This window comes from Terrapene carolina, unplaced genomic scaffold, assembly GCF_002925995.2.
Source record: "Terrapene carolina triunguis isolate 2854851 unplaced genomic scaffold, T_m_triunguis-2.0 Scaffold58, whole genome shotgun sequence".
In the NCBI taxonomy this organism is placed as follows: domain Eukaryota; kingdom Metazoa; phylum Chordata; order Testudines; family Emydidae; genus Terrapene; species Terrapene triunguis.
In genome coordinates this window covers 9,250,432-9,270,082 of record NW_020664409.1, presented here as the reverse complement: position 1 = coordinate 9,270,082, position 19,651 = coordinate 9,250,432, and the positions used below count along the sequence as shown (strand labels likewise).

Genomic DNA, 19,651 nt, shown 5'->3' with positions numbered 1-19,651 from the left:
CCCATCTCATACTTTCCTCAAAAAGTCTTGGAAAAACTACTGACTTTGCATCAGACACTGGTGAACCAGTAGGGGATGAATTCCAAAGAGAAAGTCCTCTCAAGGAGAATGTCCTGCCAGCAGCCTCCTATTTAGAAAGAGGATATTCCAGTGCAAACCCCTCCCCTTATCTCAACTGCACAGCGTAGCACAGGGAGAGAGGCAATTTCTCAGATAACCAGGTCCGAAATAATTTAGACTTTTAAAGGTTGACACCAATACACCACCTTGAATTTTTGAAAATTTATTGACAGGCATTGTAGATTCCTCAGCAGTGATTCAATGTGTTCCCACAGTAAAACTACATTTAATAAGAAGGCCGTAATAGTCTGCATTAGCTTCTGTTTCTGAAATGACTGAAGGTATTGTCCCATGAAGAGCACATTACAGCATAACAATCCCGAGGTAATAAAAGCTTGGATAACTGTGGCAAGATCCACATAGGTGAGAAAAGGTAGCATACACCGGACCCCCGCTAGAACGGGATTCCAATGAAGGTAATTAAATTTGGGATCCATGCACAGTCCCGCGCTATAACCGAATTCATGCTATAAAGACGCGCGTTCTAGCGAGGGTCTGCTATACTTCAGCTGCAGATTTAAAAAAAAAAAAAAAAAATACCCTTATCCATAGCACCCAGGAGCAGCCCATGATCTAACATGCCAATGTGTACACCCCTTTCAAATGGTAGTCACAATCCCTGTTGGGGCACCAATATACATTCCACCCACTCTTTTGGCTATATCATGAAGCTACATTGCTATTGTTTTTTTCTAGTCCTCTTCCAGTCAATACTTCCTCCTTTTCCACACTGCAATTTGACAAGAAGTAGAACTGGAAGTTTGGCTAAAAACGTCGGAGGATGTTTCTAGACTCTCTTTATTTAAATAGTTAAATGGGTTTATGCATGTTAATCAAATAAATGTGTTCAATTTTACCTTTCTTTAATAATGAAATTAGCACACACTTCATTTTTAATAGCTTAAAGAATTTAAGAGGAAACAATAAAAAAATTACATATTACATTATCACTTATCTGGCACCAATAAAATGTCAACGTTAGGATTTCTTTAACTTTCATTTTCAAATTTACTGGAGTCTGATGGCAATATTTTCATCTGTGACTGGCTTTTTTTCTTTCCATGAGTGGGGGAGTTAATTCTATATCTAGCTAACACAATTTCTGGTTGCCCTCAAAACATTTTCTATTTTAACGTGGGCATATTTATTCAAATAACATCATGCAAAAAATTAAACCAATATTTCATCCAAAATGCTTTAAAATGACATTTATGACAGTATAGCCTGATTCAAAATATACAGCAGGAAGTCCAAAATATTCTAGCCATTTGCATACAACATAGTTGGGATATTTCTATTTGCACCTCTTTTGTGATCTGCTAAATCTCAGGTTTGTGAAACTGAGAAAAAAATATTCCAATCCAGAATAGCATACCTGACGGATACCTGAGGGAGCCTAAACAGTTTTCTCTTTTGAGTGTATCTGATATTTGACAGATATATTAGCACTTGAACATCATTTATCATGTTTATTTTTAATAGCTTTTCACTGGAACAGCTGCCTAGGATGCCAATCTTCTTTTCTTTTGCCTTCTGTAAATATTTGAAATAGCTATTCATTAACAGTTGCACATTTATTCAGCACTGTTGTACTGCTTGTGAACTGGAATTAGCTTTTATTCCCCCCCTCCCAATCTTTTGGCTGAGCTGGAGAAAGCCTGCTGTTTAGGTTCAATCTGTCAAGATTCAAATTATGCTCCAGCTGAGAGCTAATCAAGGGCGTCTGACCTGGTTTGCAAATAAACTAGGAACAAAAGTGGGTTTATTTTTTTTCTTTGGGGCACTGGGTCTGTAAATGAAAAGCAAACCAAGACTAGGTCACAAATACAATTAACGTAAATTAAAAGCAGACACAGCTTGCAGATGAACTCTTTTGGGCCAACTTTTGAGCACACTGGACCCAGATATGTATTCGGTCTTTTAGGATCTGATTTATAAACCACATTTCAAATTAAAGTGTTCAATTAATTTAATACAAATATATAGCATTTAAAAAAGCTTTAATTTAAGCAATCATGCCACCCTAGCATGTGCATCAGGAGCTTCAAGTACATGTACCAGGTCCTCTTTGAATGGGTAGATGTAGCAAAACTAATGTTTCTGCCATATTCAACATCATTACTATGTATCCATTTTCACAAATAACCTGATTTTGAAAAAATAATCTTTGTCTGGATTCAGACTTCTTCAGTTCTGGAAAACTTGTACTATGAGTAACAGGAACGTATTAGGTTCTTCTAAAAGATTCTTTTGTTGGAATTTGGGAGGAGAAGCCACAGAGCTTGTAAGTACATCTTAATTAAAGCTTTGATGAGCCTGCAGCATCATAATATTTTATTACAATGATCAGCTTTTAGCAGTGGGCTCTTTTGCATGTGAAAGTGTTTTATGATCAGCAAAACCGCACATACTCCTTGCCCTGTAGAGTGCGATAGTGGCTCTATACAATATTACTGCTATTGCAGTTTGTTCTTTAAAGACATGCTATTGACTGAACTGTCCATCTTTGTTGATAATGCAAGAGTAACAAGGAACTGGCTTACATAACTTTCTCATATCCATCTCCAATTTATTAATTCAAAATCAGTCAACACCATTTTAGCATTATGTCTGAGACTCATTGCACAAATGCGGTTATTTAATTTGTACAGACTCCTGCTGGTCTTACTGCAACAGGAAATACTGCAATAAGGGAAAAATTAATACTAAACAGGACAGCAATTCATCAAAACTCTGAGACAAAACATGCTAATTTATTTCCCCCATCAGATACATGCAGTTTAATTTCTGAATTTCCTACTACATAAAACTTGGCACCATGGCCTGACCACGTAGTCTTTACCCATTCAGCGCTCAGTGACTTAGGCTGAAGGTTTTCCTGAGTATGGAGTGCAAGATAAGGCCTCCTCTTTTTATACCAAACTGTCCAGGTAATAAACATTTAGACCCTGATCTTGCAAACATTTAAACACACGTGTATTTGGCAAGACTGGGCCCCTAGTCTGAAACAATCAAACATTTAAAAGAACTATGCCACATTACAAGGGTTCTACCAAATTCACGGCCATGAAAAATGCATCACAGACTATGAAATCTGGTCTTTGTGTGCTTTTTCCATATACTATACAGATTTCACGGGGGGAGACCAGCGTTTTTCAAATTGGGGGTCCTGACCCAAAAGAGAGTTGCAGAGGGGTTACAAGGTTATTTTAGGGGGGTCACGGTACTACCACCCTTACTTCTTTGCTGCCTTCAGAATTGAGTGGCTGGAGAGCGACAGCTGTTGGCCAGTGCCGAGCTCGGGAGGCAGTGCCCCGCCAGCAGCAGCGCAGAAGTAATGGTGGCAATACCATACCAGGCCACCCTTACTTCTGCGCTGCTGCCTTCAGAGCTGGGCAGGCTGCTGACTGAAGACGCAGCTCTGCAGGCAGCAGCGCAGAAGTGAAGGTGGTAATACCATACCATGCCATCCTTACGTCTGTGCTACTGCTGATGATGGCTCTGCCTTCAGAGCTGGGCTCCCGGCCAGCAGCTGCCACTTTCCAGCTGCCCAGCTGTGAAGGCAGTGCTGCTGCCAGTAGTGCAGAAGTAAGGGTAGCAGTACCGCACCTCCCCCCACACACACACACACAATAACTTTGCAACACCCCCCCACCAAACTCCTTTTTGGGTCAGGAACCCTATAATTACAACACTGTGAAATTTCAGATTTAAATAGCCAAAATCATGAAATTTACAATTTTTAAAATCCTATGACCGTGAAATTGACCATAATGGACCGTGAATTTTGTAGGGCCCTACACATTACACAAGTACCTGATAAAAGCAAGAAAGTTGCTAGAGCCTCAAAGCCATCACATGTAGATCAACAAAAGAAAAATGCCATGTTAATTCAAATCACATTGCAACATGCAAAAAGCAGCATCAACTTCGCAAAAAATTAACCTATGATGCCTTGTGAATAAGCCATCTCTATGAGATGTGGTAATAAGTCCAATATTCTTGATAGAAGGTGTTAGTGTAAGTGCTTGATTTACAGCAAGTGAGAGGAATGTATGTTTATATATATATATATATATATATTATACATATTGTATTTCAGTGGTCCCCAATCTTTTTTGTCTGGCGGGCGCCAGACGACGAGCCACGGAGGACCGTGGCGGCGGACGAGCATCCGCTGAAATGCCGCTGACAAGCAGCTACGTCAATAGGCGTCACCACCAAAATGCCGCCGACAAGCAGCAGCATCCAGAGGCGTCGCTGCCGAAATGCCGCCGATTTTCAGTGGCATTTCGGCGGCGATGCCTCTGGATGACACTGCTTGTCGGCGGCATTTTGGAGATGCTCGTCCGCCGGCCAGTACGTGGGCGCATTTAGATGCCCCGGCAGGCGCCATGGCGCCCGCGGGCCCTGTTGTATATGAATAAATACAAACACGATGTGCTGGCTGAAACAAGACCCAGGTCTCGCATAGCCAGTTATGGATTTCAGTCCAAAGCAAGATGCATTCAGGCACTTATACGCCAGAGGGGCACCTGAGAATTGGAGACAAGAACAGGAAGGAATGCTGGTAAAGTGGGCAGGGGTATCTCTCTTTTCCTCTTGTGGAAGGAAGGAGCAGAAGCTACCCATGGTTTCCCCACTGTTGGAAGGAGCAGGGGCAGAGGCAGAAGTGGCAGATGTCAGAAAAAGTCACATGGAGAGCTGGCAAAGGGAAACCTGGAAGGGTGCTGTGTGAACTTGTATGCTGGGGGAATCCTGGAACAGGTGAAAACCCCTGGACCATAAAAAAGAAGCATTTCCCTCAACTCCCCTATAGCAAAGGAAGAAGAGCTGAAGGGTGCATGGGAAGACTTGGCTTTGGGGTAGGCATTTCAACTGTATGGAATTTTTGGTATATCTAGAGGGCTAAACTACCCAACCAGCAACAGGGAGACTACCAGCTTTCAAGGAAGATGAGGTGTCACCAGATCCTGATATCAAGAGATGAGACAATGCATATAAACGACCAGACACATAAATCAGTTTAGTATTTATTAATCATGACCTGCAGTACACCTGATTCCATAACTTACTTAGTCTTTCTGGTTATTTTAACTGTCTTATAAATGAGATTTGTTACCAGATGCTTAGTGGTATTTTCACTGAAAGATGAAAAGGTCTAAATGTAGAATACAGCATATAGGAAACACTATATTTATTTCAAATCCAGTGTTGCTAGTGATAGTACCTGTCTCAGAATGGTTTGAAAACTGTTCATTTCAAGATTTTATAAAAATTGCAGTTATGGTACGAACAAAACAAAAGAAACAACAGAGCTTCCAAAAACTAAAAAGCCTTTACAGCAGCCTGGGAATTGTGGAAAAACGTAAGTGTCCCTAAGGCTAACAAAACCCACATAAAACAAAACTCTTGTTTTCATAAGAATTCTTTTTCCCAGAAGAAACCCCAGTTGAGAAGAAATAGTTCAAATTAAGGCATAGTGTTTTTAAATGCAGCACTCTACATACACAAAACAAACCAAGGTTAATGTGCCCAGTAAAGACTTCAACCACTGGTTGTGGCATCTCTCAAGTTTGTGTATGACACTAGTTCAAATAATGCAAACTAAGCAAAATATATGCAACAAACAAGTGAAATGTGAAACAACTCTTAGCCTCTGCTCCACTGAATATCCATGGCAAGGAGTATATTCACAATACCTTACCACAAAACAAACAAGAGCATTTCAAACAATTTTAAAGCAAAGTTCGGCTTCTGAACTGCTATTCTGGGAACACTCAAAAGCCAGCCAAACATTCTAATAGAAAGTATTAAAAATCTTTATTTGATTTGTTGCTAACTTTACACAGTGCCAAATGTTTCCCCTCTTTTCTTAATAAATCTAATTACACAGTGAATTATATTTTCAAGTTGCTACAATCCAAGTGAAGGTCAAACTGACATAAAACTTTTCATACTTCAAAGAAATATAATGTGTCAAATGTTTACAAGGTAGATAGGCAAAAACTGCAAGAAACTTGCTTCTTTTGTATGTACAATAGAGAGATTATAAACAAACATACAGACCGTCTACTACTCTGTACAGTTCATAGCACAATGGGGTCCCGAACTTTGGCCCCTGTATGTGGCATAATAAACAAACCTGATTATTATTAATAATCTTTTCTCCCAGATTTACATCTAAAAGCAAAATTGTGCCTAACCCATTTTCACTATTTTAAAGTAAACTTAAGTTACTGTAAATACTCTTGTAAATAAGGAATTTAATAGCGCTAGCTGGAGAGAAGCACACTCTGGATAGGTGTTCGAAAGATGCTTCCATCATACCTCTGCTAAAACACCTCATTTCCCTCTTATTATAAACACAGACTCTCCTTTACCAGAGGATCTTTGTGTGATGGTCTTGCCTTGTAAATAAATGTCTTCCAGGGGACTTGTATATGAACTACAATCTTGCTTTCATTATTTCTATTATGACAGCATCTAGGTGCCCCAATCATGGATCAAAGCTCCATTTTGCTAGGCAATATACAGACGTGTAATTAAAAAAAAAAAAAAAAGTCTTAGCAGTAATGTTTGTTCCATTGGCTTCAGCTTTTGCAGGGATGAGGCAGTAGAGTCCAAAAAGCTTTCCTCACAATTTTATTAAAATATAGATTAAATAAGGAAAGCTCATTTTTATGAGTAGGTTTATTTCAAGAAAGTTAATCTGGAGATTTCTGTATAACAACAGATTGCATAGACCCATGCAAGTTATTCTGCAATTAAAAAATATCTGTTAACACATCTCACAGCCCATAATTATAACTGAGCCTTGTAGCAGTGCTGCTGGTAAGGGTTATCTGCCACTTGCACTATAAATTCCATTTTTCACAGCTAACGCTACTTCATTGCATAGTGGACTAAAACTTGACTCAGTGAGTAACTGATGAAAAATACTAATAAAGGTTACATAATTGGCTTACGCTTTTTATTAATTTAAGCAGTCACAAATTACTTTTAGGTAGTTTCAGATGACTTGTTGACCTGCTGTAAATATAGACAAGCTGAAATATAAAAAAACAAAGGCAACTAGGAACATGTTATCACAGCTGTTTTGGAAACTTTAGATGTCTTGCTTTTACTTTGAAAAAAAAATACTTGAAATGCTTAAATTTAGTATTTACATGTTGTTTGCTCTTTTTGCATTCCCTCAGCTTGAGGAGTGACCCTGCAGCTGTTTTGGAAGCTTTATAAGATTCATTTGAACATAGATTTTTGTTTTTATTTTTTTATTTTTTTGAAGCTAATTAAAATGCTGTTGCACTGTGGCAAATTCCTTCGGAAACTGTAGAATGCCAGTTTGGCCTGTCGGCTTACATTTTGCAAGTGATGGGCAGGATATATAGATATATTCTATCTGGACCAGCCATGCCCCTTATGTACATTGCATGATCACATATTATTTCTTCTATAGGACCTATGCCTCATTCAGTGCACATACAGCATGTATTGTGAATGAAGCAAAACGTTGCAAGAGAAAGGATGTCTTTCTTCATGTAAGCCATTTGACTGGGACTTAGGAAAACTGTATTCTATTCCTGGCTATGCTACAGAAGACTGTTGAATTACAAAGAACAAATCTGACCACAGCTTGCTTTGGGAGGAAGGGGGAAAATGCCAAAAAAAAAAAAAGCTTTCGTCAAGCAGACCTCTCTGGTCCCTTAAACCACCAATGTTAAAAGATTAGTGGAGACTTGTCTGCAGGAGTCTTAGCTCAAGCCTGCAAAACAAGGGCTCATATCCATTTTTGTAATTTTCTTTCCATAATAGTGCACTGTATCCACACATGTACAGTAATGCTTCACCAAATGACACTTTACACAAAGGCACCATTACTGAACAGGTTTGACTGAGATGAAGACTAATCTGCTTTTGCTAAGAGAGGTTCTGGTTGCAACACTAACTTATCTGGCTAGCTGTCTTTTGAACAAAGCATATTGGTTGTGACAATAATTTGAGGAAAGTTAGCACCCCATACGGAAAAAAGTCCGGATTTTCAGGGTATATGCATTTTATTTCACGTTATAGTATTAAATGGATTTATATTTTGGAATGCACAACCATAACATGAACCACAATCTAAAACATCCAGACAATGTAACCGCACTCAACCCTATTAGAACAATCTCTACAGAAGAGAAGTTCACATTATAAAATCCATAACAGTGCATCTCTAGACTTTGACTATCCCAGTTACGGGTCTGTTTCTGCTCCCACTGACTTCAATGGGAGGAGGATCAAACCTCAGGGAAACCTGGATTTTAGATTTGTAGGTATATAACCTAGACTCCTCAAAACTCCTTCAAATCTCTCCTAAAATTCACCTCTGTTGAGATGCAGACAATAGCTAGGCAGTGGGTATTCTGGCCTGCTGTTTAATATACCAGATATAATAATGACACTGTTACCTTATTCTCCCTTATATAATTTCTGCCATCATATGCTTAGACTGTAAGCACTTCCGGGCCAGAGCTGTCTTTTCATTAGTGTGTGCAACAGGGTCAGCACCCACCTCTTGCAAGTGCCCCCCCTCTGGTTGGGTGTGTCTCCATTCTTTCAGTAAGTAGTCCTGGCCCTCGTATGGGGCACTATCTCCTGGGCTTCCTTCCTGGAGACACTATCTTCCTGTGGTCCTCCCGGGCTCAGTCCTTACTCAGTCCCCGCAGCCAGCCAGGAGCTTCTTCATTGCTCTTCCGGTTCCTGCTAGCAAACTATCTTTGGGTATGTCTACACTACGGGATTAATCCGAATTTAGATAATTCGAATTTGGGAAACAGGTTGTATAAATTCGATTGTGCGCGGCCACACTAAGCACATTAATTCGGTTTTTAACCACATTAATTCGGTGGTGTGCGGTCACACTACCCCATTAATTTAACCACATTAATTCGGTGGTGTGCGGCCACACTAACCCTAATTCGAATTAACAAAATCGATTTTGGCGCTACTCCGCTCGTCGAGGTGGAGTACAGAAATCGATTTTAAGTGCCCTTTAATTCGAATTAACTGGCTCTGTAGTGTGGACGGGTGAAGGGTTAATTCGGATTAACGCAGCTAAATCCGAATTAAAGTCGTAGTGTAGACCAGGCCTTTGGCTCAGTCCTAGCAGCCAAGCCTCTTGCTCCCCTGGTCCCTGCCCGTACTGAGCTGTCCGTGGCCCTGCTGCTCTTCCAGCCAGGCACGCAGTCTTCTTTTCTGCAGCTCCAAGCAGCAACTAACTACTGCTCTGTTCTACAGCTCCTTTTATCAAACCTGCCTGGCCTCTGATTGGCCATTCCAGCAGCCCTTCCTCGCAACCACTGTAGGCCACTTGAAGGACCTCTCCACTGCTCCTTTCTTGGGATGGGTGTGGTAGAACCCGGAGGACTCCAGCAGAGGGCCTTTGGGCCTAGTCCACCCCATCACAGTGTGCATACAGCATCTAGCATAATGGTATCCTGGTTAAATATTAGAACCCTCCAGGCATTGTCATAACACAGATTAATAACAATGTCTCTCAATTGTTGCCTTTGTAGGGAGAGTATCCCATTTTACAAGCATGCATGAGGTATAATGGGGGGAGGGATAGCTCAGTGGTTTGAGCATTGGCCTGCTAAACCCAGGGTTGTGAGCTCAATCCTTGAGGGGGCCACTTAGGGATCTGGGACAAAATCAGTACTTGGTCCTGCTAGTGAAGGCAGGGGGCTGGACTTGATGACCTTTCAAGGTCCTTTCCAGTTCTAGGAGATAGGATATCTCCACTAATAAAATAAAATAATGTTCTTGCAAAATCCAGGCTGATTCATTCACATCTTAGACTTGACATGTTGCTGAGCAATATGTGGAGATCTAATAATGCCATAATGTAAATACAATTTATATAATCCATAATCTGTTAGGCTATCCTTAACTGTACCAATTGACTCTATGACCTGGTCCCACAAGCCTTGCTTGGGTGAAACTCATTTACTTCAGAAGTAATTTTACCTAGGAATGAGGGATCAAGATCTAATAGGGCAGCCAATCAATGTTGTGTGATTAATGTGACTATATATACACAATATTACATTATAACCCCATTTCTAGCTCTTCATAACTTTCTGAAATTTCACCCTTTCAGCTGAATTTTTCTGTGCTGATTTCTGTCTAAAGGTGTTTATTTTTAAAAATAGTTTGACCATTATAAAAAAATCTTGCAACTTTTTTCTGAGCAGAGCTAGAAATGAAATAGCTATGTGGATAGTTGATAGCATGAGACAGGGATATATAAATGGGAATATTGAGTAGAAGTAGGCAAGTGGAATTACCTCTGTATTAGGAATTAGCGAGATCATTATTGGAACACTGCATTCAGTTCCATAGGTACTAGAACTAAGGGTGCGGGGGGGGTGCTGCAGCACCCTGTAACTTGATCCATCATATACAAGGCTTAAAATTTGGTTCAATGGCTCTCAGCACCCCCACCATACAAATTGTTCCAGCACCCCTTTCCAGTTCATAGGATCAGGGTTGGAAGGGACCTCAGGAGGTCATCTAGTCCAACCCCCTGCTCAAAGCAGGACCAATCCCCATACAGATTTTTGCCCCAGATCCCTAAATGGCCCCCTCAAGGATTAAACTCACAACTCTGGGTTTAGCAGGCCAATGCTTAAACCACCGAGCTATCCCTCCCCCCAGTTCCAGTGTTCACACTTCAAAAACAATGTTGAAAAATTGGAAAAGGTTCAGAAAAGAGCAACAAGAATGATTTGAGGTCTGGAAATCCTGCTTTATCATGAGACACAAAAGAAGCTTAGTTTATGTAATTTATCCAAGACAAAGGTAAAAGGTAAACTTGATCATGGTCAGTGAGTGCTCACATGAGAAGATAGTGGAGAATACTTTGTTTGCTAGATTAAAGGCACAATAAGATCCAATGGCTGGACATTGAAGCTAGAGAAATTCAAACTGGAAATAAGAAACAGCTATTCACTTTCTTGTAACTGTTGTTCTTCAAGATGTGTTATATAGGCCATGCAGATGTGTGTGCGGCTCATGCACTGGTGCCAGAGAGTTTTCCCTTGCGGTAACAGTAGGAGTGGCCTCACCTGCGCCCTCACCTCCCTTGTGCTCCAAGCTCCACCCAGTTTTCAGTTCCTTCGTACTGGACTGTAGATAGGCTCAGATGCATTGGGGAAGGAGGTTGGGTCATGTATCAGAGATATGCAACATCTTGAAGAACAACAGTTACGAGAAGGCAAGTAACTGTTTCTTGTTCTTTGAGCGATTTCATATATCCATTATGTTGTAGGGGCTGGCCTAGGATTCTCTTCAGAAAGAGAATTTTCCCCATGCTTGTATCTTCTCTTGAAGCTGTAGTAAATGCATAGTGCCTAGCAAACATATGAAACAATGACCTTGTTGCTGCTCTGCAGATGTTGAAGATAGTGGTGTTTCCCACAAATGCAGTAAAGTTAAAATGCACCATACTTGAGTGTGCTGACAACTTCTCAGAGGGTGTGATACTGTTAGCAGTATGGTATATAACAATGCAGCTGATCATCTATTTGGAGAACCATTATGCTGGAACAGGATGACTTCTCATTCATTCCGCATATGATACAAAAAGCTGAGAAGAAACCCAATAAGGCTTTGTTCTACACAGGTGAAAGGCTAGGGCCTTGGTGCATATCTAAAGTGTAGAATAAAATAAAGAGTTAATCCTTGTGACCATGCGCTTTGGGGAAAAATGGTAGGTATATTGACTGAATGGGGTGGAAATCTGATACTATTTTGTAAAAAACCTAAGGATGTGGTCTGAGCGGCACCTTGTCACTGTAGAATATAGACTATGGAGGATCCATTCTCAGGACACGTAATCCCGCCCCCCTTCCTTCCAGATGTGATGGCTACTAAGGTGGCCACCTTCACTGAGAGGTGTAACTGAGAGAAAGAGGTTGAGGGTTCAATTTGAGGGCCAATAATTGCTGACAGAACTAAATTCAAGTCCCAAGGACAGAACAGTCTATTGAGACCTTTTAGGAACCTGGCTGTTATAGGATTAGAGAAAACAATCCTTCCATCAATACAGGTGTTAAACTCTGACATTGCAGCCAGGTGCACCTTAATGGAGCTGACTGCTGGACTTGACACTTTTGAGATGTAAAAGGTAGTCTAGAATCTTTAGAATTGTAGACTGCATAGGAGACACACTGTGACTAGCTTCCCAGATAAAGGAACACTTCCACTTACTAAGGAAAGTAGCTCATGTGGGTGGTTTTCTGCTATTCAGTGGGACATTCTGGACTGTTCTAGAACAGCGTGCCTCATCTGGGTATAACCACTAAGGAACAATTCTGTAACTCTCATTTAACAAATGGTCACTTCACAACCAAACTTCAGAGATGAAGCCTGAGACTCTGGAATTTTTGCGTCGTTAGTAGGTGAACATTTTTATGATACCACACTGTCACCATCAGATCATGTACTTTCATTGGGGGGGGGGGGGGGGAGAGAAATCTGAGACCTACGAGTAGTTACATAAAAGTTCTGTGAGTTAGCTATTCTGTCTGTGCGCTACATTTACAGATATATTAAGCAAAAGATTCACCAACAACAAAATAAAATCCAGGTTTGCAAAGAGTTATTTATAAACTATGATGGGAAAGTTTCTTCTGTGAAACTCAAAGAACTGTTTAGTCAACAAATCGCTGTTTCATCTCGTTCATCTACCGCACACCCCAATGGAAGTTTAGGACTCCAGCAGTCATTTGATGTGATCCCCAAAGACAACAATGTTGAAATTAGTTTTACCAGCTTGAAATTAAATTTTAAACAATACAAGTTGGGTCTGTAACAATGTCAGTGGAGAGTGACGAGTAATTAAGTTTTATTTCTTTCTTGTTTGGCTGTCTTCTTTTCTTTGATATGATACTAAGTAGAAAAATCAAATAAAAAAAAATAGAAATCTTTTTGAAGTCTAGTGAATCCTTTTGTTTTAGTGTGTGATTTCTTTTTGGTAACTCAAGGTAGAGAAGTAATGAGAACTGCTGTTAAACTATCAAAATAAAGAACAGCTATGCATACTGCACAAATACATTTTAAGCTGAATCAAAATCAAATAGCACAGCTGACAAAGGAAATTCTCCCTCTGCTGATGTTAAGTGCAGTTTGGAAACTGAGGAATATGTCTGAATGGAAGCCCAGTAATTCAACCACAAATATGAAACAATTTGAAAATCAGATGCAAATAGAGAGAATAACTATCAAAATACTTTTAAAAGGAGAAATTTCACTACCCTTCTTAGACAAATACAGCTCCAGGAAATTAAAACCCAGAAAGAATACCCTGAGTCAGGCCAGAAGAATCATCTTGATCCAATACAGAAAGTCTCCTAATTATTTTTTAGACAGTAAATGATTTACAGTCAAACTAAAGTCATCTAAAAGTATTACAACAAAGTAGATATATGAAAATCTCTGATAACTATTATAACATAGAAAGAACTGGCTAATCTGTGGGTTTAGCATACAATAAATTTTAACAAGTGAAATGTTAACACCCAAACGTCACAACATCTTGTGCATTTTTGGAAGCAAAATAAGAGACAAAATTCTTGACTGAAGATGTTTTTTATGGAAGAAGACATGTAATAGAAAAAGCAAACAATTGTAAAGTATTGGGCAAAATTATGCCTTATGAAAGAAAAACAAAAATAATAATAATAAATAATGTCATATATATTCAAATTTAAATTGTTTATTGCATATAAATTGATGAAAAGCATGTCAAATAATGGCTGTTCCTGTATCATCTAAATTATTTATCAAGATTAAAGCACGTTATCCAGTATGCAATTTCATACTTCATTGTCGCTGAAAACTTGTAACCTCCACAAACACATACTTGGAACTGGGGATAAGGTCTCCACCCCTTGAAAAGACTGTTTTTAATACATACGAGTTAGGTGTGTGAGAATATATAGTGAGTGATAGACATAAGATTGACGACAGTGTTATAAGTTATTCTCTCTTTTAATGTAATGAGCTACACTTGATGCTGCATGATTTATTCCACCAACTAGCGGGTAAAGAGATAAAAATAGCAATTGAACTTAACTCTTGCAATATCCTGTGATGGTATCCGCATTACGTTAGCTAACGCAACACCATTGTATGAATGCAGACTCTACAGGGGTCCCACAGGCAAGTGAGCTTGATGTGCCATCACTTTACTTCACAATGATTTTTTTCAGGTAGCGGTACGTGAACCAATCAAGTCTGAGAATGCTGCTCTATACATTTATATCATATAGATCTATTAAAAAGGCAATTCTAAAATATGACTGGATTCCTGCCTCCAGGAATTTACAATCCAGTTCAGGCATTGGGGGGGGGGGGGGGGGAAATCTAGCAGTTGATAGCACATGCTTGACGAAAGGGAGAAAATCTTGTAGTGACAGTTACTGATAGGCTTTATGGAGGGTTTGAAGGAGGAGGAATATATATATATTCTGTGCATCATATTTTAAAATTCTGCAAAATTCTGCAAATTTTATTTGTCAAATAAATGTAGGGGCTCCAGAATTGCATTGGGGAGCACAAGCCACTGGCTGCACAGAGGTGGTAGATCACTGTGCAGCTCCCCTCGCCCCCAGGACACAGATTCAGTGGTGAGTCTGCACCCAAATGTGACACAGCGCAAGGACCAGACCTGCCCCCAAAACACCCCAGGGCCCTGCCCCTCCATGCCAGGTGCACCAGGTGTGGGCAAGCAGGCTCAGCAAGGCAGGATTCAAGTGTGGGGGGATCCAGATGTGGGTTGAGATGGTTCTGTGTGGGGCAACCTGGGCGCAGGCAGCTCAGTGGAGGATCCAGGTATGCGGGAGATCTGTATGCACAGGGGCATGTTGGGGGGTTCTGGGTTCAATGGTAATGGGACTCTGCAGGGGGGTCCAGGTGAAGGTGGTTGGGGCTCAACAGGAGAGGTCTGTGTGTGAGGAGGAGGATAGAGCTTGGCAGAGGGGAACGGGTGTGGGGGGCTGAGTGGGGGGTCCAGATACTGGGGGAGTGGGGCTCAGTGCAGTGGAGATCTGGGTGGCTCGTCGGGGTGGTCCAGGTGTAGAGGGAGTGGGGCTCATCGTGGGGGTGGGTTCTGAGTGCAGGGGGTGAGGCTCAGTGGAAAGGTCTGGGTTTGAGGGGGTTTGGATGTACGGGGATTGGGCGGATGGGGGAGAAGCTCCCTGTATAGGAATCCCTCCCCCTGCAGCTGAGGAGTGATGGGTGCAGGAAGCAGAGGCAGGGGGGAGTTTGCGGAGCTTCCTGCAGCTGGGGGAGAAATCTGGGGGTGGGTCTGACCCGGCCCCGGATGCCATGCAGAGGAAGAGGAAGTCTCGTCTTCCCCAGCCCAGCTGGGACTAGCAGCTGAGCCTGGCGCAGGGTAGGAGCCACCAGCCGGGTCTCTCCCAGTCCCGCCCCCCACCCCACAGTGATTTCTCTCTCTGCTGGCTGCCCTGGGCACCCAAAACATGCTGCTGGGGAGGACTGTATGACTGCTCTTATGGCTGCCTTTTGCTTCCCCATCAGAAAGTCATTTTTCTGCAGGGAAGAAAAGAAATCTGCGGGGGGGGACATAAATTCTGTTCATGCACAGTGCCATAAAATTCCCCCAGGAGTATAATGTGCATGTTGAAATAAAAACTTGTAAACTTAGGCATTGATTGTAAGCATTCCTACTCACAAAGGGAGGTTAAGTCCCATTGAAGATTTGTGCTTAAATGGTTCCTAAATAAGGATGGACTTAGAACTTGCTTAAGTTCTGTGGCCTTATTACTTATGTAGCATCCATTTATGTTTTCATATTAGTGAAATTAAAATAATCATATTAAAATAATATCTAAGCTCCAACTTTAACTCACAGAAACAAGAACGTTCATAGTTAAGTAAAGAATAACCCATACTTCTTGTTCATAGACACTGCAGGTGTCTAAAAAGAAATGAGATATCACACACCATATCTGTCTACATCTAGACACAACAAGAAGACTTAAGGATGTAGAGAGAAGCCATTCAATTTCATTTCCCTGGGTTGAAATTAGAACATTTGTGCTACTTTAACATAGTGGGCAAATTAATCCATGGAACAATGCCATTTACTTTAGTGAGTTTACACAAGGGATGAAGTTGGCACAATAGCTGTATTTGTATTTACTTGAAGGAAGGGTAAAATTAGAGATCTATCCAGGGACAAACTGTAAACATTAGCATTCTACCATGAGGATTGTAATGCTTCCCAAGCAAGTGTATGAGCTATGAGTGGTTAAAAACATAGGAAATGGCAGCTTATTAGTAGCCATCCCAATTAAACATTCACACATCCAATAATAAATCAAAAGACGTCATTACAATTTTTCCATTTAGATTTTAAGCATATAATAGCTCCTAGTAAGAGATACTGTGGATCTTAATTGCTTCAAAATGAATCCTAAACCCAGCATCACTGACAAACATCCTAGAGGAACTCCAAAGGACCCATTTTTAGAACAGTGACGCATCCTAAAAACACAGCATCATAAGAACTCTAATGAGGTTTTAATGAAATTTGCTTTTACTGTAAGCATACATTCTATGCAAAATAATTGTTCTTCTTACTACTTTACAATACATAAAGTGAAGGATTAAGAGCCGCTAAAATTAGTTTTAAAACACAAGCAATTTTTATTGTGCGTCACATAAAAGGATCTGAAATCAGAAAACGTTTTCCCCTCCTATTTTTAAGAAGGGGGAAAAAAAATTCAAATCATCATCATCATCAATAAACCTTGAGATGGACCTTTGTATAAACAAGATTAAGACCAATGAAATATTTCTGTGGAAATACTAACTCCTGAAAGTACTGCTGCATAATGTAATGAATGAAGGAATAAAATACAGCGGGCACCAGCAAGCACACTTACAACATATTTGTAATACAAATAATACATTAACCTACTACCAAGTCTATCTTATAAAAAGGAAATTACCTGTGGGAGTAAGATCTTGTAATCTTAAAGCTGATTTAGGTAACTGAAATAACCTTACCTTGAAAAGACTGTTTGGCTCTGTCCACTAGTTCTTCAATTGGATAACTTGCTAGGTCTCCTCTGGCATGCTTGGTTTTGCAATAGGTACATGCATTGAGACACCTATTTAAAGTTTAAAATACATTAGTTTACTGTCAAAAATACCCTTCCCAATACTTTAGTACACAGAATTGTAGCAAAACAAAAATATGCAAAATACAACTTTTATATGTAGAAATGCAGAGGTACTACTAGCTTAATTAAAAAAAAATATTTTCACACCAGTAAATATGCCATATAAATCGGTTTAGTTATTTATTCTTCCTCCCTATTTTAAAGAGATAATCAAAGTAGTTTACTCAGACTTTAAAAACCAAATGGTTAAAAACCCTACAGCCAGTGGAAATTTTGTGCAAGGACTGCAGATCAGGAATCAAGGTCTTTCTAAAAAGTAACAGGCTCAAGAGATTTTCACATGAAAGCCCCTTTTACAGTTTGAATTTGTGGCTATATTTTCCACCATTGCTACCTCCAGGGTCATCTCCTGTGATGGCAGGGATGATGCAAGTGCTAGGCCCAGCATCTGCTGCTTCTGGCTTTTAAGCACTGTCTTGTGCAGACGTGTATACATTGGTGCTCCCACTGTTGCTGGTAATAGCAAGGGGTGAGCAATTTTAGTCAAAAATCCAAGTGCAGACCTACTCAGACTTCAGTGTTACCATAAAAAACAGAAATGCATGAGAATCTAAGGACTAAGCCACAAATTTCCAGCCTTTTAGTCTAGAAATTAAACATTAGTTCCACAGGCAGAATTACAACTCTATCATCTCTTAAGATATTCAAATACTCATTTAAGCCTTCATAAAATTTAGAAAAGAATTTAATGTGACAGATTCTTACCATTGTCTTAAAACCATTTTGTACACTTTAGAAATCTTGAAAAATACAGTACATTTTCCCCTCTCCTGTGACTTATTTGGCTTAACAATATTAATGTATGAAATAGTGAGGGCAGAATCATTACATCAGAAGAGAGTTTGATGACCAACTGGGGGATGGGAAGCATTAAGAAAAACACCCATAAGAAACTCCAAGAACTTCAGTGTGTCTAATTTATCTGACAATATATTAAAGCCAGATTAGTTCATTGCAGCAAGGATAGGAGGATCATAAAATGCTCACTGCAAGCTTTTCTGGGATTAGTCTTGGCAGTGCCATGAACATAGTAAGGCAGAAAGTTAACAGCAGCTTTTTTTAAAGCTGACTTATTTCCCATTTAGTAGGCAGAAATATCAAGATTTAAAGAAAGAAAGAAAGAAAGAAAGAAAGAAAGAAGTTACTCTTGTTCTTGGTTAAAAATAAATAAATGTTCATTATCACAAACACAAAACTACTACTTGGATATTATAAAGCATTTGGATGCCGGAAAAAGAGTAGTATGAATATACAGAAATCATTTTAAACAATAACTAATGAAATATAGTAGGGCCCAGAAGAGTTTTCTGAAGCATGCAAATAAAGATAAAGAAACACACCAAACAACTACATGATTGCATTTATCACTTGGGCACATAAACTGTGTTGCCATCTGTCAGGATGTCTGCAACCCCATGACTGGGAAACTAGTTGCCAGTGGCAGTTTTAAAAAAGGACCTAACAATATCATGGCTACCTGCACATCTTTGATTTCCACTTATTCACAATTGAGGCACCAATAACTGCAGCCCAACTAGGACTAGGGACACAGGGAATTCAAACAATTGAATGATGCCATTCAAATTGCATACAGGACTTTTATGGGATCCCAGATGGAAAATCAGAGTCTGGCATTCTGAATAGCTAATTTTACTATGTCCCCAGTTTCAGTACCAAGCAAACAGGTCAGGTGAGGAGTGGCATGTATCTGCAAGTGAAGTAATGAAAACCAAGCACATAAGGCTGCCAGGTCTTCTGGAGGTTTACAGCTGGGTCTCAGTGGCAAGGCAATCCTGAGGTGGCAGAGAAGGAGGGTCATGCTCTGGAACCAGCTGTGGCCCTGGTATACATCTTGGCAGTCAGGGAGCAAACACCAGACATGACTATTTTTTATCTCAGTGAAAATGATTTGGGAGTTTGTAAGGAGGTCAACTTGATGATCAGGGCTCAGAAGGATTTGGGACAGATCTAGTATTTTTTAAATTCTTGAATTTAAACTCCCAGGCTCTTCTTTTGAAGGTGTTGTGTAGGTTTCCTTTGAGGAGGATGACAGAGAGGTCTCTAACACCTTCAAAAGACGAGCTCGGGAGCTTAAATTAATAACTTTGCTACATACTAAACATCATGGACACTGAATTTATGGCTTATTGCAACAATCTGTAACTCACTAACTTCCCCCCCTCCCAGCTTTTTTGTTTTCTCCCCCTCCCCCCAATGACTGGAGGGGAGTTAACTGGACACTTCATCTTGAATGGTCCCTTGAAATATATGTT

General features: G+C 40.1%; 1 protein-coding gene across 2 annotated transcripts in view; it reads right to left on the bottom strand.

Annotated features, from left to right (window-relative positions):
* Nucleotides 1-19,651, bottom strand: part of CDKAL1 (CDK5 regulatory subunit associated protein 1 like 1) — a 648,436-nt gene that overhangs the window by 372,926 nt on the left and 255,859 nt on the right. For both annotated transcript variants that reach the window (XM_026660497.1, XM_026660489.1), the window contains one exon: nucleotides 17,203-17,306. In XM_026660497.1, the coding sequence (XP_026516282.1) occupies nucleotides 17,203-17,306 (104 nt within the window). The remainder of the gene's footprint in view (nucleotides 1-17,202; nucleotides 17,307-19,651) is intronic.